This window comes from Anolis sagrei, chromosome 4 (genome assembly GCF_037176765.1).
Source record: "Anolis sagrei isolate rAnoSag1 chromosome 4, rAnoSag1.mat, whole genome shotgun sequence".
Lineage (NCBI taxonomy): Eukaryota > Metazoa > Chordata > Lepidosauria > Squamata > Dactyloidae > Anolis > Anolis sagrei.
This window is the reverse complement of record NC_090024.1, coordinates 167,543,591-167,568,093: the sequence shown is the minus strand read 5'-3', so window position 1 is coordinate 167,568,093 and position 24,503 is coordinate 167,543,591. Positions and strand designations below refer to the sequence as shown.

Sequence of the window (24,503 nt, the reverse complement as noted above, 5' to 3'; positions counted from 1 at the left end):
TTTGAAGGCACACAACAATAACAAACTAATCTGAGTATTGCTTTCCACTTCAACAATTCATAGCTCAAGGAGTAAAGTATGGTCTCAGTAAAGCAATTGCTATATTGAGACCCAAGGCCTAAAACAGCAAAGTGCAGATTTTGACAGATTATAATTATCAGCATTCCTTATAGTTAAGGGACTGCCTATCCTGACTGGGGCTGATGGTAGATGTAATCTAACAACTTTATCCATGCCTGCTAGAAAAGATAATAAAAAAGCCAACAAAAGAATATCGATTTCATAGGATAGATTGCTAAGATTTCATATGACTTTATGGGCTAGTAGGAACCATCGTTTCTTCATGTTGTTATAGATTAATTACATCAATTAATTGTTTGTTTGTTTTTTAGTTGGAGTAGACATGAACCCAAGGACGGTGGTGATAACAAGGGTCAGTGACTTCTTCTCATGTTATCAAACGATTGATCTCTTATTACAAGGAAAAGGTGTTGCATTTATTTCAAGGTGTAAAAGTATGTGAACACTTAATGAATGCCTGCAAACTTTTCTTTATTGGGTCCAAAGACTGCAAAAATGTCTCAGAGGCGGCATAATCTTTACCTCTAAAATACTTCTTTTTAATCATTCACAAATGACTTACTCAGGGATAGGAAACATGTGGCCCTCCACCTCTGTTGCCACATTTCAATGGAAGTTGCAGTAGACGACATATACCACAACCCTGACTTATTATAAAGTTTACCTTTCATACTATATGTTTTGAACAGTGGCAAAACAAGTGGTTTTAACAATGATCTCTCTATTAAGGGTCCAAATGATGCTCTTGGTATCAGCATAGCTGGTGGCAAGGGAAGCCCTTTGGGAGACATTCCAATCTTCATTGCCATGATTCAAGCCAGTGGAGTAGCAGCACGTACGCACAAGCTCAAAGTAAGTGAAAGGGGAAAGAGGGAATGGTTTCTTCATATATACAGTCAGCACTCCACATTAAAAGTTTAACTTTTGTGGATTTTGGTTTTTATTACTGAGTATTTCTAGAGAACCTAGAGATTTGTAGAGAGTTCACTTATCTAGGAATTTGTAGAGCTTCCAGCACAATTCTTGTGTGATTCTGGAAGACCTACAGATTGCTAGAGAAGTTTCTTTCAGAAATTTTTATTTATTTATTTATTGCATTTTTCGACTTTTGCAGAAATGCTGCACGCTTGCCCTCATAGAAAGTTTCTTTTTCCGCCTAGTGTTTCTTCTCACCTCAAGAGACTATTGTTGTTTGAAGAATTGTATTGTGTTCTAGATGTTTTGATAGATGCCCCTGTATCCATTTCCATTTTTTCCATTTATAATTAATTAAAGATATTTAGATAATATCTAATAAAATATAATTAAATAATGATAAAAGATAATAAAAGATAATTAAATATATTAGTTAATGTTGTGATTAATTGTCTTAATGGCAGTAAAGGGAAAGTGTTTATTTGTGTCCTATTATGTCTGAAATCAAAGCCATACATTAATGAATGTCCTTTCATCATCCATTAGCATGAAACTGGAATTTTGTAGACTTCTCCTCTTAAGATGCCCTCTAATCTAATATTCCTTGTTTCCAAAATTTTTAAAGAATGTAGGACCCCTTTTCTGTTTGTTTCAGTTTTTAAAAAATACACAGAAATATGCCTCCTGTTTTCCTCCTCCAAACGAGCTCAGGATACCCATCTGATTGGCATCATAAAACAAAAACATCAAGAAAATACTCATAGTTAAAAAATAGTAACAGTAATTAAAACTAAGCAGTTTGACACGAGGAACATATATCTTTTAGAATTAATGCACTTTAACTACCATGGCTCAATGCTACGGAATCTTGGGAGTTGTAGTTTGATGAAACACTATCTTTGGAAAAGAAAACTCAAGGTATTGTAGAAGGACAACTGGCATAATACCACAGCATTGAGCCATGGTAGTTAAAGTGATGTCAAACAGCATTAATTCTACAAAGTAGAGAGGGAGAATACCCGGGATTGCCAAGTAGGCCTAGAACAGTATCCTACCTAAAACCCAGGAGAGTTACTGTTACTCAGTGTCGACAAAACCAAACCAATGGTCCAAGTCATTGTAAGGCAGTTTCCTATGTTCCTCTAAGTAATTAGTACATCAAGAATTTCCATATATGAGTCATTGCTACAGAGAAAAGCCATATCAGCTACACCCTTGTAGCCAACTGTAGAGTAGAAGATCATTCCATCTGGCATTAAATAGTTGATAGATTGACATGAACATGGGGATAGATTTTTGGATTGCTTACTTCCAAAGTCTTTAGATCATTAAAGGTTTACAACTTGCTGCTAGCTATAACCAACGTTTTATGTGTCTGTTGCAGCCATTGCAAGTGATATGATAAATATATCACTTTGCCCCAAGCATTTTCCAACAATTGATGTTTCTGAATAGCTTTCAACAGAAATCACATATCTGAACTATGAAACAAATGCATGTGGACTCAAGGCCCAATATTACCTTATCATGAAGGCTCCGTTGGCACACTAGCTGAACCCAGACAAAAACACTCTTAGAATTTTGTGGTAGGTAGGCTGCTACTTCTAGAGAAAGGGTTTTGTTCTGAGTATGAAGAACACTCAGTGAACAGTGAAGATAAAAATTGTCTTTCTGTCACTGAGCAAAGTGTCTAGCAGCACTAGAATTGCAAGAAATGTTAAGCATTCTTCCTATTTTCCTTAAAGCTAGTAATTTTTCTGTTACAATTCTGCTTCCCTCACCCCCTCTCTTAGGTCGGTGATCGGATTGTCAGTATTAATGGACATCCATTGGATGGGCTATCTCACGCCGATGCAGTTAATCTACTGAAGAATGCTTTTGGGAGCATTATCCTGCAGGTAGGATGATAAATCAAACATGCGGCTGCACAAGGATAGATAAATGGTGTTTTTAAAGAGAAGATTGAGCATCACTGGCACAAGACTTCACAGAGCAGCAGGGTGCTTCTGGATGTGAATTATGCAAGATGAAAGCAAGAAATTATTTCATTCAAGGTGCTTTATTCTTGCTCATACAGCCTATGAGCCTGATTGTATAAAATCATAACAAAAAGGAGAAATGACCTTCTTACACATGAAATATCATCAATGCTTTTAATTTCTGTCACTCTGGAAACAAAAACTATTGTCTTTCTTCTGCTACATAGCTTTGATTTAGCTGTCCGTCATATTAACCTTCTTATACTTTAAAGAGAAAGAGAGAGAGAGATCATAGCATTCCTCTAGAGTTATAGATGATGTTTTATCAACAAAGTTGCAGGACTTGGATTACACACTTGATCTGTCCCCTTAATTTTGTAGGATGCAAAGAGTGGTATGTTCCAGGGTAAGATGGGCTACTTTTCTGCTTGAATGATCAACATAAAAACATAATTTGCATCACAGGGCATCTTTCATCACAAAGTTGTAATGATTCTGTAAACTACCCTATACCTTTGGGAGAAAAGGCAGTTCAAAAATAAAATGAATAAGACAAAATGCAGCCTTTCTGTGTCCCATTAATTTCATTACTATTTCAGTAGAAGAGGTTTAGATGAAAAGCTTACTCTCCTCCATTCAGATTCATTGGTCTTTAAAAGTACTTAACATACACCTCTGTATTTAATGTTAAAATGAGGATCCAGTTAGTTGATTCATAATCAAAGAGAGTTTGGAAACCTAGACTGTCCTCTCCCTGCATTCATTTCACCAGCAGACAGACATTTTTATTTAAGCAAGCCTTTAATATGTATGAAGGGGTTCTATGAACCACTTCAGAGGTTAAGATCTGGGGAGGACCTACTCTCTGTCCCACCATGAAGGCATGGCTGGTGGGGATGAGAGACAGGGCCTTCTCGGTGGCCCCTTGGCTGTGGAACTCCCTCCCCGTGAAATCAGATCAGCTCCCTCCCTTCTGATCTTTAGAAAGAAATCAAAAGCTTGGCCGTGGGACCAGGCCTTTGCAGAGTAATTCAGTGCAATAAATAGATATGGAATAAGTGCAATCATGGTTGGGATGGTTCCTGGACTGTGACTTTGGATTTGTGTGGCTTAAATAATTGGTTCTGAATGCATTTAAAAAAAACTTTTATGATTTAATGTATGATTTTTGTTTTTACATGTTTTTATATGGCATTGAATTATTGCCCTTCAGGGTGAGGAGGGTGGGACATAAATATAGTAACTAAATAAGCAAAATAAAATACTTTGCTGCATAAACACTTCTAGAGAAGAAGATTGCTCATTTTTCATATTTTAGAAAGTGTAAGGGGAAGAGGACATCTGATGTATATACCTAAGATTAAATTAAATTTGGTTACAGGTTGGTCACCCCCAATTTTTATATCTGTACTTGTATATTTATATTTTTACTCAGACTCAATGTATACTGTATGTTGTGTTTATATTGTCTGTTTTGAGAAGGTCAATTAGCTGATCAATAAAAATGGTTCATTCCTTCATATTTCAAAAGCCTGTCCCCATATAATATGGTTCTTATTTAACAAAGTGTGTGATATATATATATCCCCTATTGATTTCTTATGAAGTCTCTATCATAGAGTTTTCTTCAGAGAAAATTTGCCATCACCTTCCTCTCAAACCACTATACCACATTATCTCCCTCCACCCCCAAATGGCTAGCAAAGAATAAAATGTGCTCACACATTTTAATTCCTGGGTTGTTGTTGGTTTTTTTGGGCTGTATGGTCATGTTCTAGAAGCATTCTCTCCTAACGTTTCACCTGCATCTGTGGCAAGCATCCTCAGAGGTTGTGAGGTGTGTTGGAAACTGGAAAATTGGGTTTATATATCTGTGGAAGGTCTAGGGTGGGAGCAAGAACTCTTGTCTGTTGGAGCCAGGTGTGAATGTTTCATTTGGCCACCTTGATTAGCATTTGATAGCCTAACAGTTTTTAGGTGAAATGTCCTTGTTGAGAGGTGACTAGGTGTTCCTGCAGAGGTGAGAGGAGAACCCGAAAAACCTACAACAACCCAGTGATTCTGGCCATGAAAGCCTTCGACAATACATTTTAATTTCTCATCAGAATGTTCCTTACCCAAATTTAAATATTGTATTTTATATGTAGTCAGCTGCCTAAAAAATATAGTGTAAGGGTTCTTTTACAGCATGTTCTACTTTCACCCTTTTATCAGTATCCAAATATATCAGTAGAAATGTAGAAGCAATGGAAAGGAAATAATTATAACTTATTTCAAACCACTGTTCTTTTCATCAACTCAGTGATGAATTCACACAATAGAAGTGAACTTGTTCTGTCCATCTGATAATCATGAGTGACACATCATTAAGTAATCCTATTATCAGTTAAACCACCTCATAGTAACTGGCTATGAAAGGTCAGATAATTGTATCTACTGGTGTGGAAACGCTTATTGTCGATATGTCCTGGGCAGGATGGCAAAGGAGTTTGTTAATGCTGCTTGCAAATGGGAGATTAGGATCCCAGGAGAACATTTTATCCCTCCTGGCTGTTTGGATGTTGCTGTTTAATTTAATCTGCTGTCTGCAGGTGTAGTAATGAGATAAGGAGAAGCCTTTTGCAAGTTGTTGAACTTTGATGTGCCCTTACTGCCCACTGCAGATTCCCAAATGTAGGTGTGCATAGCTTGTTACTTTCAGGTTGGGGTGAAGAATTCATGAGTAGATTTGTAGTGCTTCCATCCTACTGGACAATCACATTACTCTTTGCATTCTTTTTATGAATAATAATGTCTAAAATTAGTGTTGGAGCAAGCATAGAACATTATATATAGTGTTTAGTGGAAGCTTGGTGATACTACCATCTAGATCACACAATGTCTTATGATTTTGTTAATGGTCACATTGAGATTCATGAGATAACAAAAATGACATGTGTTCATTGAGTATGAAGGCCTATTGCTTTCATTCAAAAGGGCGAAGCTTCATGTCGGATAAGCTAAAAGATGAGGCAGCTTAGTAACCTAGATAACTGAAAAATCTGTAATCATTTTCTGAGAACAGTTTTCCAGAAGAGAAATTAATACATTGCTTTGAAGAATTTAGACTCAGAGATAAAAGTCTCCTCCCTTTTTTCTCTGACTAATCACTAACTTCTCTGCATAGAGGGATAGAATCTCTAGTTTATTTCTAGGCTTTGGAAGTGAAATTTGCTAGCAACTCTATTAATCATGAGTCATCTTGTTCAACCCTCTGCCATGCAAAAAAAGAATAATCAAAACACCCCTGAAAGATGGCTATTAGCGGTGTGTAATTCAGTTAAACCCAATTCCATTTTCAGTATCGGCATTTCAGTGGACCCATAGATCCATTTTTCAGGAGAGCTTCTGTAAAGTTTCTTGACTAGAGTATCACACAGCTTGAGACCAATCACTGTAAAGACCAATCACCCAAGTATTAACTCCTTAAGTCATAGCTCCCTGCTTCTCATTGGCACCTCCTTCTCACAGCCAGCCGGTCAGCTGTAGCTCTGTAAGTAGGTGTGGCATCCCTTCCCATGACTCCTCTGGCTCCCCTTGTGCTCCAAGTGGTTGAGGCTCCTCTTTTTACCTCAGAAAGAGCTGCTCACACTTGGCCCCTCAGCGGCAGTGGTGCCGTTCTCCTTATATCCTTCAATAAGACCTGGGTTAAAGGCAATAGGCTTAAGAAATCACCCTTTCTGGAAGTGTTTGCCCTCAACACCCTTTCAATGAAGCTGAGTTAAGGCACCCTTTTTTAAACACTTATTTCAATGGGAGCCACACCACATGAAGAAGCATTGGCCATTATTTTAAAAAGATATAAATTACCTCCTTATGGCAACTTTAGAAATGGTAAGATACATCTTCTACCCCACATTTGAAGCTTGCTTCGTGTGAAGGGCACCATCAGTGGCAGTTTCTTAAGTGTGTAGAAAGTAAAGTGCTTATTTATTGCTATTTGAGTCAAAAAGCAAGCCAAGCCATGCAGAGCGGCGAGAGGCACTGAGAATTAATTTAGATCTCTGATCTGTCTCTCTGAGAAGCCTGCTTGCAACAGAAAAATGGAAGCTCAGCTTGGCTAAAAGACACATCATGGCTTTCCTCTGTCCTGATTGGCTCAATGGGCAGGGCTCACAGGGGAACCCATTGTGCATGTAACTGCCTCTGCGCTTCATGGGTAGCCAAAAGAAACCAAAAGCAGTAGTTTTCGGCAGCCATGTGGTCTGTTGTGGCTGGAAAAAAATGGTGGTGGAGCCTGTGCTGTTATGGCTGGCCAAAACAGCCAGAGCCCATTTTGAAAAATTTATCCATGCACAACCCTAATGGCTATGGGGTTTTTTTTGTTGTTGTTTTATATTCCAATGATGCAATAGTTTACATAGATGTCAAAAGATTGGGAAAATCCATACTAAAACCAAAGCCAACTAAAATAAATGCATTTTCAAAGAAATATTTTTTTGCTTTGATTGACTAAATTTCCTATATTATTTTTTCTCCCAACTGTCTCATAACTTGTTAAGATTTCTCCTTGTTCTTTTCTCTATAAATTTTCAGGTGGGAAATACAAAGACTTCTGAGTATAGGTCCTAAATTATTTTAGAACAAAAATGTAGACTTCTAATGGGATGGTTTGTAATTCTAGTGAATAGTTTCATCAGAGAAAAACTACGTAGCACCAAAGATCATTACATTTCACATCAAAAATGATGAGATGACATGTCAGAAAAGAAAGATTTAGCATCGGAAAGCTATGTGTAAAGACGAAGTTACTGACATAATTTTGGGAAGTGTTGGACCAAAGAAAACTGTACACCAATATAGTTTTAAAATTAAATTATATTATTAGATACTATATAATAATTACATATGACCAACTCCAGCCCCTACTGTTGAGCTTACTGTCTTCTAGCACTAACCAAATTTGGCTTAGGAACTGACTGATGAAGGTTAAAAAGAAGTAGGGTGGATTGCTTCACTGTAATATTAAACTAATTAATGTAAATATAGAGTATGAAAAACAAATTTGCACATTTTTAGAAAGTGGAGTTTATGTATTATCAGAAGTTACCACATTTTCTGCTTGATGGTAAGATTTACAAGTGGAAACTTTTTGGATTTGCTTATCTTTATGACTAACAATAGCATGCACAAAAGCTCAAAACTTTCTTGCAGTAATTTCCCAAGAGATGTGTAAAGTGAATAATACAGGAGTCTAGGCCATTGTTCATGCATGCATTTTTTTAGGGTTCAGTCCTAAGATTTACTTCTTGGAGTAAACCTGGAGATTTACTTCTGCATATATATGGCGGCTCTTGAGCATTCATAAGTACCCTCCTTTGAAAAGCTGAGCTAATATATAGGACTTCTGGTAATTTTCTGACCAGGAATTTAAAATTACTTACTGTAAATGAGAGTACACATCTCTACCTTAAAATTATTTGATCTATCTTTTTCTCCCTTAAAGTTCCCATTATAATTAGAAAAAAATGCTTTGCTAATAAAACAGAATCAGTGTTACTGACACTGAAGACTCAAATGTATTACCAATAAAAATTTATGTATTCTTTTCTATTATCTAGATAATATGTTGCCTGACCTTTGTTGCCTGACTTTTAGGTTGTAGCTGATACCAATATCAGTGCCATTGCCAGCCAGCTAGAGAGCATGACTGCAGGTACTAATTTTACCCCACCAGCTGAGCACCATTCTGAAGATCCTGAGTAAGTATGCCTTTTCTCTTTTTTTACTTTATTTTAAAAGAGCTGAAAAGCAGTTGAGAATTCAATTGGTTCTTAAACTTTATTCCAGTCATTAGTACACTGTCTAAAGCCTAAATGCCAAAAATAGAAATCCAGATGCATATTGATAATTTCAGGTACCTAAACTTACCTGGGGTTTCTATTTGCATCTTAACAGCTAGCCTGGTTAGAGTGGCAGGGATCTGTAATACTGCTGCATGGTGGCATCTTTCCAGCAACCTTTGCATTTTCTCAAGCCCTTAGAAATGACACAGTCAGTCAAACAGGAATCAAAGCAACCTGCTGTTCAAGGCTGATCATGAGCAGGCTAGCCTGTATTTTCTTTCTTGGTGTGATCCACCTGCTCAGCATAAACTGTTATCCCAAAACTAGCTCTTTAATTCAGTATCAGAGCAGTTTCCCCTCCTTCCTCCCTTCCTCCCTCCCTCCCTTCCCTATCTATTATGAGTTGGATCTAGTTTGATCTACAAGGGGAATACCATTGGTGTTATTTTGTCACATGAATGATCAGCCCTCCGTTTTCAGTAACAGAGGTCAGACATATTCTTGTTAATCCCATTTCTATTTCTTTGTCGCCTGCCTAGTTTTATGACACCTTCTGAAAAGCTTTAGTGCCCTTTCCCCAAGGGATTATATAAACATTTCTGCTTTTGAGTTGAAAAGGAAGAAGGAAGTCAAAGATAAAAAGAAACGGGACTTTAAGACTTAGTTCGTGTGTGCCCTCAAGAAATTCCCAAGTTATGATGACCCTGGCTTTTAGCAGGAGGTTTCGGGAAGCACCAGTCCTGAACTCTTGCACCGGCAGGACTGAAGACCGACAGGTCGCAGATTCGAATCCGAGGGGAGCATGGATGAGCTCCCTCTACCAGTTCCAGCCTCCCACAAGGATGTTAAAACATCAAAACATCTGGGCATCCCCTGGGCAACGTCCTTGCAGACAACCAATTCTTTCACACCAGAAGCAACTTGCAGTTTCTCAAGTTGCTCCTGACATGAAAAAAAATGAAGTTAGTTTTCATTTTTAAATATATATATTTGAACTTTGCATTTTTTTTAATTCATGAATCAAACACGTGATGTTAATAGAACTGGTTGCCTAAAATTAAATTTAGATTATTCCCTGCATCTTGCCTTTCTTTATGATGCTGAGTTATTACTTAATGCTCTCCTATTATACTGAGAATTTTTGTTCAGAAGTATTGTGTTTATATGTTAAATTTCCACAAGGAAAAAAGCACTGCAGCTATTGGTTTCCTGGAGGTTAAATGTGATCAAAACTTTGAAATCTGCAGCTTTCTATCTAGACTTCTGTTGGGCTCAGTCATCCTGGTGAAATGATCACAGAGATGTTTTCTCCACATCTGACCTGAAGACAACCTATCAATGAATATACGGTCCTGTCTGTTGAACATAGTATTATTGTTGTTGTTTTTTTAAACAATAATCTATCTGAATTTTACATTTGCTTTGTCCAAAAGCCATGAAAATCTGATTATTTTTTTACCTAGTCAGTTCTGCAGATATAATTTATCCTCCACTTTGACAATCACTCACTTTTGGCCATATTGCCTACAGACTGGGAATCAACCAATATCTGTAGGGCCATGGATCATATTCCTCTGTCTTAAATCATTGCTTAGCTTGTCACAACTCAACCACCTATATACTTGTTCCTGTCTGTTCCACGCTGAGCATAAGTAAGGAAGAGACATCATACTTGAGGGTCTGATTGGAAATGATTGTTCCTAAAAATGAATGATCCAACAAAATAAATGGATGGATGTGTTTCTGCTATATAGTGTTGCCAAGCTTTTTGTGAGCTTTTATCAGTCTATTAATAGTTGTAATAACAACAATTTCAGTACTTTGTATTTACTTCTAATTTCAAAAAAGAAATTGATGGGGAAAGTTCCACATGGTGATTTCTTCAGCTCACAAAAGCACAGGAATCATACTAGAAAAATAAAAATGGCAGCTGAGTTGCAAACTCATGGAGCTATTCCATAGACAGGCCCAGCAGCTCAATGGTAAAATATATGCTTTGCATTTCATAACTTGGTAGGTCAATTTAAAAGGGTGCCATTTGTTCATACTGGGAAATTACAAAATGTATTTTTATTCTGTGCACAAGCTCCAACTAAAGCAGACTGTTAAGTCAATGAGATTTATACAAGGTTGTTTTACCATGTATTTATTTATTCAATGGACTTACTTTTGCAGGGACTAGATATTGGAATTAGACACTAGAGAGAGGCTGCCATTCATGTTAGTCAGAAATGGGAGAGAAAGACAGTTTACTTTCCCAGTTATAAAATGAACACTGTTCTAAGTGACATTCACTGTTTTTCAGGGCACCTCTGCCAAAGGTTATTGTGCTGGAGAAAGGCTCAGATGGATTGGGATTTAGTATTGTAGGAGGCTATGGCAGTCCTCACGGAGACCTCCCCATATATGTCAAGACCATTTTTGCAAAGGTAATTGACAAATTAAAAGAGTTTAAGCATGTATTGTATAATTGCTCCAAAATACATTTTCAGTGACCAAATTCACCCGCATTTGATCAAGCCCACTCAATTAAATGTGAAAATGAGAAAGAATGTGTGCCTGAAGATTTATGCACACACTCTGGAGAACGCTTGAGGAGTGTAATACAGCTCTGTTATGCCAAGATCATCATATCTGGCTGACCCATCCAAGCATCATTTTGCCGAACATGGAGCTCTGAATAGTTTTTCTCATGTTTAGTTCAACATATTTAGTGGAATGGGAGTAGTGCATTGACTGGGGACTTTAATAATGCTCAGTGGAAGAAGGCTAGGAAACATTATACAGTGTGATCCCTCCATACCTGCAGGACCAACAAAATATGTATAGTATTCCCTCACTTATTGTGGGGGTTCTGTTCCAGGGCCACCCGTGATAAGTGAAAATCCACGAAGTCGGGACGTCATATTAATTTTAATATTCATACATTATTTTATATATTATTTTCTTACCCACACTTCCTTACCCACCTCCCAGCCCATCCCAAAGGCACTTGCTTGCCTCCCTGGCCCCCACAGAGCTTCCCCACAGGCAGCAGCAGGCCAGGGAGGCAGGCCTTCCCCGCCGTGCCCCAGGCCACTGCACTTCTGGGGTCCCTGGCCTCCACTGGATGTAAATATTTAATATTTAATATTTAGTTAATATTTTCAAAAACCCGCGAAACAGCAAGTCCACTAAAAGCGAACCGCAAAGTAGCGATAGAACACTGTACTCTCTAGGTCCTCTAATGCAACTCTGTGTGCCAGAAGCCACTCATTTCAATAGAGTTTGCTATCCACAGTTTTGTGTATCAATACACATTCCAGAAAACAGTCCTCTCTGCATAAAACCATATTATTATTTTCAGCACAGAGAATTTTGTAACAAGCATATGCAAATTTTGTGCAGAATTAATTCCAATTTCTCACAGCAGGGAGAAAATTGCTAAAATTACTTGTTGCTTCCTCGGAGAAAAAATTAGTGAAGAATAATATCCCTGTTTTCTGTAACTGTGCATCATTATCAGACCCATGTGTGCAAATACATCATGTTGTATAACACCAACTCATTGTTAGTGACTAAATAGAATGCAAGCCATTTTTAAATGCACTGAAATGTTAAAGAAATGGTTGAAATGCCAGAAGCACTCCTAGGGAAAGGCTTATTTTGCCAGCCCTCCAGCAGGTAAGTAGTGTAAAACTTTTAGCCTCTTCTTCAATGAAGACCTTTTGAAAATTTAACTGCTACGACTCCTCCAAGAAGTAAGACTAGACTACCTTGTGTGTGTCTATCCCACTGCCTATTCATCCTTTCTGAGGATCTATAATGCACTCTTATTTTCATTGTTTCTTTACCAGGGAGCAGCAGCAGACGATGGGCGATTGAAGCGTGGTGACCAGATCTTAGCTGTTAATGGAGAGACTCTGGAAGGCGTAACCCATGAACAAGCTGTGGCTATTCTGAAGCGCCAAAGAGGGACTGTAACGCTAACAGTGTTGTCATGAGCTTTTGCAACTGTAAACTGGGCTGGGTGCAATTATTCCTAAGCCTTGCTAGAGCTGCTGTAAATCAGTGTTGAGCATTCAACTCTGTGTGAGATGAAAACCCAACTCCAGCTAAAAATAGCATACATTAATTATGCGCAATCATAGCCAACGAAAAGATTTGTTTGAGTTATTGTAATTGAAATCCATTGTGAAACCATTAACTCCACCCTTTCCTCCATCTTTCCTTTCCTGTGCTTCCTTTTTCCTGCTTTTACCCATCGTTATTATTGTCTGTTAGTAGAAGTATAATCACTAAAACTAAAATTAGCATTCATGCAGAAAAAAGGTAGCTTGCTGCTGAATCCCATCTAAAGAACAAAAAAAAAGTGCTGGGTTACGTTTCATCTCATTCATGGTTTGCTTATGTTAATTCTCTTTTTATCTGTGCCAGAATACATTAAAGCTTAATTCAATTACCTCTGTTCCAAATGATGAAATAGCAAAACCTCCTATGGGAAATTAATCGTATATGAAGTTCTAATCATGAAACGACAGCATCTCTGTCTAATCTCTCTGGGTAGATATATGTAAGTTAGTTGTAATTATGATGAGTCAATTTTCTTCCTCTCCTCAATTTGTACATTGCTACTGTTTGAACTTGTCTAGTTCCTGAACTTGTCTTCTGTTGGACTGACCAGAATCTTATCGAAGGTCTGTCTGAAGGCTAAGCTATAGGAATGGTTTGTACAATGTAAAGCTTAACTCAGTGGAAGCAGAAGAAAGCACCTTAATTTGTAATAGGGCTATTGTTATTTATAATGATAATATTGTGATGAAGAGTAAAGGAAACCTGGTGGCTCGAATATCTCTTGGTCAATTCTGTGGTACAATGTCTCATCCATAAAGAAAGTGATATCTTTCTGTCCAAAACCCTGCAACTTCTATATAATGTACTTTTACTGCAATACAATTAGAATGCAATAACATTTGTCTTGATTGTGTAGAATAAAGCATATGTGCTAAATTGATCAAAGCTGACAAAGTAGTCAAAGAAAGGATGAACTGTCAAAGAAAGGGTAATTGTCTTGTTAAGAATATTGTCTTTTGTTTTATGTGCTGTGTTTGGATCTAGCTAATCACAAAGTGCATTAAGTTATCGGAATGCCTTGTGGGTAGTCCATAAATAGTGCCTGAAAGCAGATTTAGAAGATTTTTGAAATTGAATTCTCCCCAGATTTTAATGTGCATATTAATATTAGTGATAGCTATGTAGGAAGTTAAGAAAATTTCTGATTGAGAAAACTGAAGAACTTTTTTACGCTTCCCTGTTTAAGAATGAAGATAATGTTTCCCAAAATAAGGTGACGTTCCATATTTACTTCCATATTATGCTTGAAGAAACAGCTTATTTTTAAGTTTGATTGTGGCCAAAATATCACAAGTATTTTGTATTGTCTTGGCCAAAAATGCACCATTTGATTTTCTGTATACCATGCTTCCAAATAGGATGCAAGCAGTTTTTCTACGCACATTTTTCTGATACAATGAATGTAGAGCTTAAGTGGTGAGGTAATTCACACTTCATGAAGCTCAAACAGGGAGATCACATGATTGCTGCTTGCAATTTGCACTCTTGTGTCACATGTAGTATTGCCAAAAACTGCATTGCAACCTTCAGATAGATTGGTGACTATATGGGCATGTTGGGAATGAATGCTGTATGTAACAGACCATGGGCACAAGCTGATGAGATGTTATCCCAAGGGGAATCTCACTGAAATAAATAAGAGCTGTGTAAAAGTATTTCTGGCTATCCACCACAAAAAGCTCAGTAGATTGTGCCCTGGTTCTTTAAGTCTGCATTATGCTTTTGGGGGAGGGGGGGGGGGTTATGAGCTTTTGGCTTGTTTTAATAATGCTGCTGATCTTTGTGAAGAGAGAGGGAAGTAGCACAGTAAACTGTATGTTCATGTATATTGGTAAATTAAAATGTTTTATGACTTCCGAAGATTCTAAATAAAATTTCCTTGCATAAGTATGGTGGCATACTACAAAAGAGGTAACATTACACTGTGCATTGAAATCTACCAGTCACAGAAAGTTTAGAATGTGAATGGACACCTTTTTTCTGTTGAAAATATTATGGAGTGATCTGGTTGCAAGCTTGAAGCTGGAAGTAAGGATGAAACCTTGGTGGGCAAGCCACAGCCAAAAATACTCTGTCCAACAAACAGGGATGGCAACAAAAAGGGTGATAAGGTGATAGCACAGACACTGTGTATGCCCCTTGCTACTGTCTGTGCCATCCTTATCACTCATTCTGTTGCATTTCTCTATCTGTTTCAGTCTCTCCTCTTTTACCTCTTACCAGGCCACTGGGTAAGTGACACATTGCTCTTATATAGACCTGAATTGATCATATGCACAGAGCTCTTCAAATCAGGTGGAAGATTGCATGAGTTCAGGACTACAAGCTGCCTATTCTTGTCTTAGGACACAAAACTAGGCAACAACTGTGTTACTTTTCTTAAGCAAAAGAAGCTCCTGACTCCACAAGCCCAGAACTATCTAGTGACTGAAGTTCATATAACAGTATTGACACAATGCTTTTATTTTATAAAGGGTCATATACATCTTGGGCAAAAGCACCTCTGAGTATTCCTTGCTTAAGAAAACAGTATGAAAAATTCATGGGAGTCACTCTAAGGCAACAGGTGTGTATATTTGCCCTTAAAGGCCATAATACACTACTAAAAAAGGTTCCCAAATGAACCATTTGGGAACCTGGACACACTGGATATTGTTCTAATTACTATGAAACACGTGCTTTTTTATATGGGAAAAAATAGCAATGAAACTAGAATTAGAGCAGAGCTTTTCAGGCATTTTATGTTAATGACACACTTTTTTGACATGCATCATTTTGCAACACAGTAATGCAGTCTTATTAACAAACTGGAAGTTCAACCAACCCCTTACAAGAGATATAGACACATAATTAAATTGTAATAATGAAATGTGTGGGGACACAACAAATGTGAAGGTTTGTTGCTCCACCAGTGTAATTCCATGGTACGCTTTTGGCCCAGTCAAAGCAAAAATATAAGGTTTGCTATTATTCACAGTTGCATATATCCAGTGCAGGGAGATGTCTTGAAATGCATTCCCTGCAGATACAGGGGTTATACAGTATTTTTACATTGCACTTTTCCTACTATGCACATTATTTAAAATATATTCACATAATCACTGCAATGCAATCTTCTAGAAGCAGTATGACCATGCAGTTTTCTTATCTTCTTGAGGGAAAACTGAATCAGGTTTTTTCTTCCATTATACATGTGCAAATACTTTTTTTAACAGTGGCACTGTTCATTCATAACTAATACACTTATTCCTCTCCAGCTGTTACATTTTCTAGCCAGCATTCACTTCAAAAAATCATGGTTTCCCTTCTTACTTATTGGGAATATGTGATTTGCTCATACCCCTGGCCAGTTCTGTGATATTTGAATAGTTTTATAATGAAAATTCAAGTATACTTTGCTTAGCAATGAAATTATTAGACATAAAGATAGTAGGAAATGCTCAAGGTCTGATGTTAGAGATACTTACTTGGTTATACTTTATAGCAGTTGATGCATCTAATAACATTAAATCTTATGTAATGCACAAGATTCACATAAGATTCACATATAGTTTCACCATAAAGAGAAATTATCATATAAATCTTCAAAGCTGTCTGCTACCAGAAGGAAGCATGGGAGAGACAAAGGATTTGAGAAATGTGCAGCATGAATCTGATTATGAAGAAGCCTGTCTCTCTCAAGCAGAAATGAGCAATTGTGGCAAGTCTAGGAACCAAGTTTGGACTTCAAGATTCACTGGGGCCAACTGGATTGCCAAAAATGCCAAACAAGAAAACCTCAAGAAGTGGTTACAAGTTCAGTCATGTTTTTGCAAAGTGATGATGGTGTTGATGTTTCATGATTTTAATATAGTGAGGCCTTGATATTCACTGGGGTTTGGTTCCAGGACCCCATGAATGTGTAGGTCACATGATATACAGTACTGTAGTAAAATATATAAAACAGCAAACTCAAGGGATTTTTTTGGGGGGGGGGGGATATGTTCAAGTTATAGTTGGTGAATCCATGGAAATGGAGAACCAATTGTACTTTCAAGAGTACATTCCTTTCTGGATAAGCCCCTGCTGAGGTATTTTTTAAAAGCCATCTTAACTAGTGGATGAAGTAGTAGAAGCTTAATGAAGACCAAGGCCACTTCCATTCTATACAGTTGTACCACTATGATTATATTGTCATGGCTACCTTCCATCAATTCCTGGGCTTTCTAGTTTGGAGAGGCACCTTTGCTGAGACTTCTAAATGTGTGTGTGAGAGCCTTCAAATCACAATTTCACTTATGAATGACCCCCTAATTCCACAAGGTTTTCTTAGGCAAGGAATACAGAGGTGGTTTTGCCAGTTCATTCCTTTGACATACAACCTACAGCATCTGGTATTCCTAAATTGGGAACATCAGGATTCAGTAGGAAGGAATTATGGTAGGGTATATTGATTTTCAGTGTGGTGGTGCCCTCCATAAAATATGTACTTCAACCCTTATCATTCTGAGTCAACATGATCACCAGTCATGATAGTTTGGAGGTGGTACAAAAAATGAAGCACTAGCATCACTATATAAGTCTAACACTATCAGTATTCATCAGTGTCCATGGCATTTTAACGTTAAACAACCACAACAGCCAGTAAACCTTGCTAAAGCTGTGCTATTTAAGCAGGGAAGTGGTGTGTCCTTGGTATTGTGAACATCATTGGCATCTGTATGTCTCTGAAGGAACTTCGACATTTCTCCAGTGATCCCCTGCTTGACTTAGAATTAACTGCTAATCTCTTCCACTTTCCACTGGGTATTTCTTCCACTCCATGATATTCTTACCTGCAGACCCATTGTATTTCTTTCAACTCATTGACTGTATACTGCTATGTGATTTAGTAGTTTAGCATTGGACTACAGGGTTCGATTTCCTACTCATCGATGGAAACCCACTGGGTGACTTTGGACAACCTAGAACTCTCAGCCCCAGAAAACACAATGGGGGGTTGCCTTAGGGTTGCCATAAGTCTGAAATGTCTTGAAGACACATAGCACAACAGCAGTTTGGATGGATCATTTTATATCAATGGATCATTTTATATCAAGCGCCATTACTTGGTCTATAAGAAAATAAACTCAGACTATGCTTGTAACATCAGAAGGAAATACCATCATTGTTTTGCAGTGTAACAGTAACTTTTATTTACAGCTACAGGTGTGTCCTTTCTAAATAGTGGAGGCCGGGGGGGGGGGGGGGGAGCTGGATAGAACTAAGGTCCTTCAGGACTGCTGATGGCTGTTGTGTTCAGAGCATACTCCTACAGCAGTGGTTCTCAACCTGTGGGTCCCCAGATGTTTTGGCCTTCAACTCCCAGAAATCCTAACAGCTAGTAAACTGGGATTTCTGGGAGTTGTAGGCCAAAACACCTGGGGACCCAGAGATTGAGAACCACTGTTCTACAGTCATTCCTCTACATTTATGATATTGACTTGGCAAGATTTGACTAAAAATATTATGCTTAGGAATCTTTAGGAATCTTTAGGTCCTTCAATGTGACTTTTCCTGCTTCTTGGCAGGGGTTTGGATGGATGACCCATGAGGTCTCTTCCAGCTCTATGATTCTATGACTCTATGGTCAACATCCCTCAGTCATGCTGGGGAATTTAGAAATGTCTAGAAAAAATAGCTCTCTAGGAAGCTTTAGATCCTCCAAAGTGAGTATGTTTAGATTCCAACAGTAGTTGATCATAGAGTCAGGCTGGAAGATCTAGACATTCCTATAGGGTTGTTCTCTTCTGTTAAAAACAATCATAGCAGGGGTTTTTTTATTCCCAATGAATGGACTTTACTGACCCAATGTGTGTGGACAATCTGATACAGAAAAGGAACTGCCAGATTTAAAGAAGAAATTAGAAGAAAGGCAAGTGCTTTAGAAAGCAATTTCCAGCATGTAGTGTCAGACACAGACGCATGGAAAGATAGGCTCTCATCTTTCACCTTGATGGGCATTTCAACTCTCCAGACTGTGCTCATGTTTTAAAAATATGCTCTTAAAGATATTTTCCACACTGACCTCCCTCACCCTGAAATTGCACAGTTGAGCTTCTTCTCTATTATCTCTAGCCTTCTACTGTAAAGCAATTTTATTCCCTGAAATCGAATTGCACGATCACCCTCAACTGAGACAATTTTATTGTCTTTACAGTTCTGCGCTTTGGCACTTCTGCCAGAGGAGCAGGAAAATCCATCCATAACTCTCCTACTATGAGGCATAAATGTTCCCTAGGGTCTGTCATCTTTATTTTGTTTTTGTTTTTGTTTTTTGTTTGTTTTTTTGGGTTTTTTTGAGAAATTGGTAAAAATTGAATACATTATTTTTGCAGTACAAAACAGAATCCAGAAGCTAAATTCCTTAATTGGAAAATGAAAAAAAAATCTCTTGCTGCCAGGATCCTGCCAGTAATGCCCCCCATGTTGCAATTAAACTCTGCGAAGTTTTCCGATTCTGTATGAGTAGACAAGCTGTTAGATAATGTGACCTTACGCATAAAAGAGCAGTATGCCTTGCCTGGAGTGACTTTGGGCTTCCTTTCTGTACTGAAAGAATGCCCCACAAGGTAGAAGAAGAAAAGGAAGGTGGAACTTTTTTTTTCCAAGCCATGTTCATTGAATTAATAGGGGACTTGTTTGCTTAGTGCCCTCTAGTGTCAGATATCTGTTATGAAAATCACATTATGGAATTTTCTAGCTCAGAACTTTCACTTTCTGTAATGTTACAAGAAAATTTCTATCATGCTAATCTTCAAATAATAGATAAGAAGCAAGATGACTGAGCCATTTTCCATTTTAACATAATAACATGGTTGGCAAGTTAGTTTCTTGCCATCTCATTAATTGAATACCAACTCTTTCTCTTTTTTATGCTTTGAACTCAGTTTTCAGCAACCAGACTGAGGACAAGGGGAGAAAATGTGTGTTGGGGGGAGGAGAGGCTGAAACATTTTAAAAGCAGCTGGAAAAGTGAAGTGATAGAAGATTAATAGGAACTATCAAAATAGCTGGGGGATAAGGTTATATAATTAAACACAATAACAGTCAGCATCAACAACAGTTGCACAGAGAATTCTGTCCATATTATTTAGAAACAGGAGCCCCCAGTGGAGCAATGGATTAAACCTTTGTGCCAGCAGGAATGCTGACCAAAAGGTCAGTGGTTAAAATCCAGGGAGCGAGCTGAGCTCCCATCTGTCAGCTCCAGCTTCTCGCGTAGAGACATGAGGGAAGCCTCCCACAGGATGGTAAAAAACATCTGGGCGTCCCCCGGACAATATCCTTGCAGATGGCCAATTTCTTTCACACCAGAAGCAACTTGCAGTTTATCAAGTTTCTCCTGACACAATATTTCTTAGGACAAGTCTAATTTTCTGAGCTAGAAAATTCCATAATGTGATTTTCATAACAGATAGACAAGTCTATATATTCCCCTTGTCTTAGGACAAGGGGAATATATAGAAATACACACCCACACACATTTTTCAAAGCAGCGCTCTCAACCTGAATTTCCTCTCTGTCCCAATGCAGAGTGTAGCAGAAGGATGTATAAAGGGGAAAGAATTGCTAAAGCTTAAACTGAAATGCACCTTCCCTCCGTAGCAAAGATTCTGACCTCCTCAATAAGCTTTCCATTTTGATGGGCAAATTTGAGGCATCTACTTTCTGGGAGCGCAATTGAAAAACTAGGCTCATTAGATCTCAGAACTTTAGTCTGAGCCTCCAGTTTTCGTAGGTTGTCTCCATGTAGGATGCAAGGGAGCAGTTTTGATGAATTCACCAGTTTTGATGAACTCACCTCCATGCAGGAAAAAAAAAGTTGGGTGCAAATCTGTGACTTTGTTTTTATTAGTTTTTTTATATATACTTCATGTTTAAATGTCCTATTATCTTATGGTGAATTTGTCCTATTGTATTTTATGCTTAGTCATATGCTGTTTGATTTATGATTTGACATATGTTAGGCATTGAATTTTGTCATTATTTTTTGTAATCCGCTTTGAGAATATCGAGAAAAGGGGTGAGGAAAGCAATATATAAATAATGTAAATAAATGAATAAATAAATAATGAAATATGAGAGAAGAGGGTGAGTGTAAAAGTGAACAGGGCACTTTTCTCGAGTGTCTGTAGACTGCCTGCAAACTCTGTCCATGGCAGTTAAAAGAGGATCCTAGCAGCTCTCTCTTTCTGATGGTTCATTGGGGCAAGAAAGTGTCCAATCTATTCCAGTAGCTCTTTAGCACCCTGGGAAGAAAAGGGAGCCTCCATTCCACATACAAACACACACACAGTTCTATAGAATTAATATAACTTGACACCACATTGACTGGCATGATTCTGTGCTGTGGAATCAGGTTTAGACTTGGAGGACTAACATTTTCAAATCCCTGGTCTAAGAGGGATGCCGATGAAGGCAACAACCACTTCTGTATACTGGCCACGTGATGGCTAGGGACAATAGGCATGATGTCTGCACTATAGAAATTATACAGTTTATATCATTAATCAATACTATGGTATCATGCCAGTTTTACTTTTATGAGACATTTAGCCTTCTTGTCCAAACAGTGCTGGTGCCTCATCAAACTACATAATTCCATAACATTGAGCAGTTGCAGCATTAATATTCCTCAATTTATATGCATTCTTTGTCTCAGGATGTTCGTGAGCAAGCAAATACACCAAAGTGGGGACCTTACAAGAGGAGGTACACAAGAGTTATTTCTGCTGAGTTGAAAAAAACAGTTCACATACTGCTATATTACACCTACATATGCCAGCAACCGGACTTCATCTAAGCTGCCAAGGATGCCCTGCAAAGAAATTAAGTCTCAAGTTGTGAGGACTTTGTTGGACATTTTCTGAAATTTATCAGCAAAAAATCTCCCTGACAATTATTTTCTGTATTTAAGAAAACAAGTCTCAATTTTTAGAATAGATTGCTTGTGAATCAGATGGATTGGTAGAATCTAAATTCATTTCAGTGGAAAGGTGTTTTTTTATCATTTATGTTGAAGTTTTTGATGTTTTCTTTGTACTATACAAATACACTATTCAAACTTTTAAAACCCTTTTTAAAATTACATTTTAATTAATGTTTTAAAACTGAGAAATAAAAAAGATTAAACTAGCTGGGTTGAGACCTGCAGATGAAGTTATAAGCAATTCAGTTAAAATGGCTAATGTCTGGGAAAAATGAAAATGTGTTTTAGGATATGTAGATTTCCTGTATAACTTCACAATAACTGGAAAAGAAGGTGGGTTTCTCAGCCTTTGGAAAGTAAAAAAAAAAGTTCCTCAATAGCATTTTTTCAAATGTGTGGAAATTAACAAAATTCAATGTGAATGCCCTTTTATATGAAAGCAGCCATTAGAAAAAGATGATCCATCAGAACACTCTTTTGTCAAAGGTTGGTTGCTCTTTTGTGCTCTCTTACTTCTTCATTGGATTTTCCACATAGGAAATATGTGATCAAATCAAAAACAATTTTGCCTCTGTGTAAAGCACTGAATAGAACAATAACTTATGGTGTATGTTTTCTTTAAATATTTTTTTTCATCCTCGAATTAGTTCTAACAATTTTTCAGTAGGTGGAGCAGTTGACAACATTTTACAACTGCAATCATGATTTAGAAGAGGCAATACATTTTATATTTTTAAAAGTGCCTGCTCAGAACATTGGAACAATTAGAACAACTGAGGAGACAGATGTTTCTCTGGGCTAATGGTTCCTGTCAAATTTTTCAGGATCGCATCATTGAGCTAAGAGGATTTCATCTGGGTTCAGGACCCACAGTTTCAGAAGCAGTACTTTAGAGCACACCAGGCACATGTGGTGATATATATTCTCTGATACATACCATATATACCAAGCATGGGCAAACTTGGGCCCTCCAGGTGTTTTGGACTTCCATAATTCCTAACAGCCTCACATCCCTTCCTTTTTCCCCTCAGCCACTTAAGCTTAAGCATCTGAGGGGGGAAAGGAAAGGACCTGAGACTGTTAGAAATTTTGGGAGTTAAAGTCCAAAACACCTGGAGAGCCCAAGTTTGCCCATGCCTGGTATACACAGTTGGCATTTTACTTTTGCAGGCTTAATTTCTGTGGATATTCAAGGACCTTATGAATAAGACCTCTCTCGGCATCTCTGGGTCCTCCCGCTTGGCTAGTGGTCATAGCGCCACTTCAGAGGACATAGATGTTCCTTGATATACGTTCTCAGGTTAAAATAATGCATTTTTAAAAAAATTGATCTTTTTTCCAGTTTCACAAGGATCCCGTACCCTTAACCCCTGTGAAAGTGGAGGTCTACTCTAGACTTGGTCCAATATACTTTAGCTGTCTAGATTTGGAAATTAATTTGCCAATTAATTCTGTGCCATCCTTTGTTTTTGTTTTTTTTAGCTACTTTGAAAAGGTTTCAGTTTCTCAACATCTCCTCTCACTTTCCTCCCTCTCCTTACTTCAGTTTCTACAAACTGAGTTCAAAATACTAAAACGGTTTGTACTTAAAGTAGAGTCTCGCTTATCCAACATAAACGGGTCAGCAGAAAGTTGAATAAGTGAAGATACTGGATAATAAGGAGGGATTAGGAAAAGTCTATTAGACATCAAATTTCGCTAAGATTTTACAAATTAAGCACCAAAACATGATGTTTTACAACAAATTGACAGAAAAAGCAGTTCAATATACAGTAATGTTATGTAGTAATTACTGTATTTACAAATTTAACATCAAAACATCGCAATGTATTGAAACAGCTGTGGACCCGGGCAAGAGGCAAACTGCATTGGATAATACAGAACACTGGATGAGCTAAGGTTGGATAAGCAAGAGTCTACTGTAATTCAATCTAGATGTGACTAAGACATGACTAAGTTTACCAGGAATGCCCTTAGCTGGTGCACTGGCAGAAGCAGGACAAAGACACACTAAATGCACTCCCCACCCAAGTATCTAGTTGCAAAGCTGAGTCCAGCAAAACTTTGCAATGTATTGAAACAGCTGTAAAACTGGATGGGAGGCAGACTACGTTGAATAATACAGAACACTGGGTGAGCAAAGTTGGATAAGCGAGACTCTACTGTATTTAACTCAGTGGGTAGGAGAGAGCAAAGGTGGAGGTATTCATGTTTTCCCTGTAGGTTCTGGCAAAGCCAAACTGTTCCAAGTTTCTCCAAGTTTGTATGTTTTTATTAATAACTTTTGCTATTTTGTCCACACTCTGATGTTGCTTGGCCAGGTTTTATCTGTGAAATGTAGGCGGATATGTATTTCTGGCAGGCAATAAAAAAACTCCCCACTATATGATCCAGCAACCTCTCTAATAGCTATTTTTATGCTCTGAATCAGATTTTCAAATCAAACAGGCAACCTTCTGGGATGTGGTTTAGCTGAGCAGCTATCAATGTGCAAGCTCAGACTCCACTTTTCAGGCTTCCAATTTTCTCCTTCACACTAGACCGTTAATTCCTTCTTTTATCAATTTAGATGATGTTGTCAGCTACAGAGTGGGAGAGACTTTTTTGAAAAAATATCCTGCTGACTTAATGTATTTTGGC

At 37.8% G+C, this 24,503-nt stretch overlaps 1 protein-coding gene across 1 annotated transcript in view; it reads left to right on the top strand.

Moving 5' to 3' along the window:
• PATJ (PATJ crumbs cell polarity complex component) overlaps window positions 1–13,628 on the top strand; it is a 196,727-nt gene extending 183,099 nt beyond the window's left edge. The window contains exons 39-44 of the mRNA XM_060773627.2: window positions 393–433; window positions 811–933; window positions 2,790–2,894; window positions 8,613–8,716; window positions 11,106–11,229; window positions 12,637–13,628. Coding sequence (XP_060629610.2) covers window positions 393–433; window positions 811–933; window positions 2,790–2,894; window positions 8,613–8,716; window positions 11,106–11,229; window positions 12,637–12,783 — 644 coding nt within the window. The 3' untranslated portion in view covers window positions 12,784–13,628. The remainder of the gene's footprint in view (window positions 1–392; window positions 434–810; window positions 934–2,789; window positions 2,895–8,612; window positions 8,717–11,105; window positions 11,230–12,636) is intronic.
• The last annotated feature ends 10,875 nt before the right edge of the window (window positions 13,629–24,503 follow it).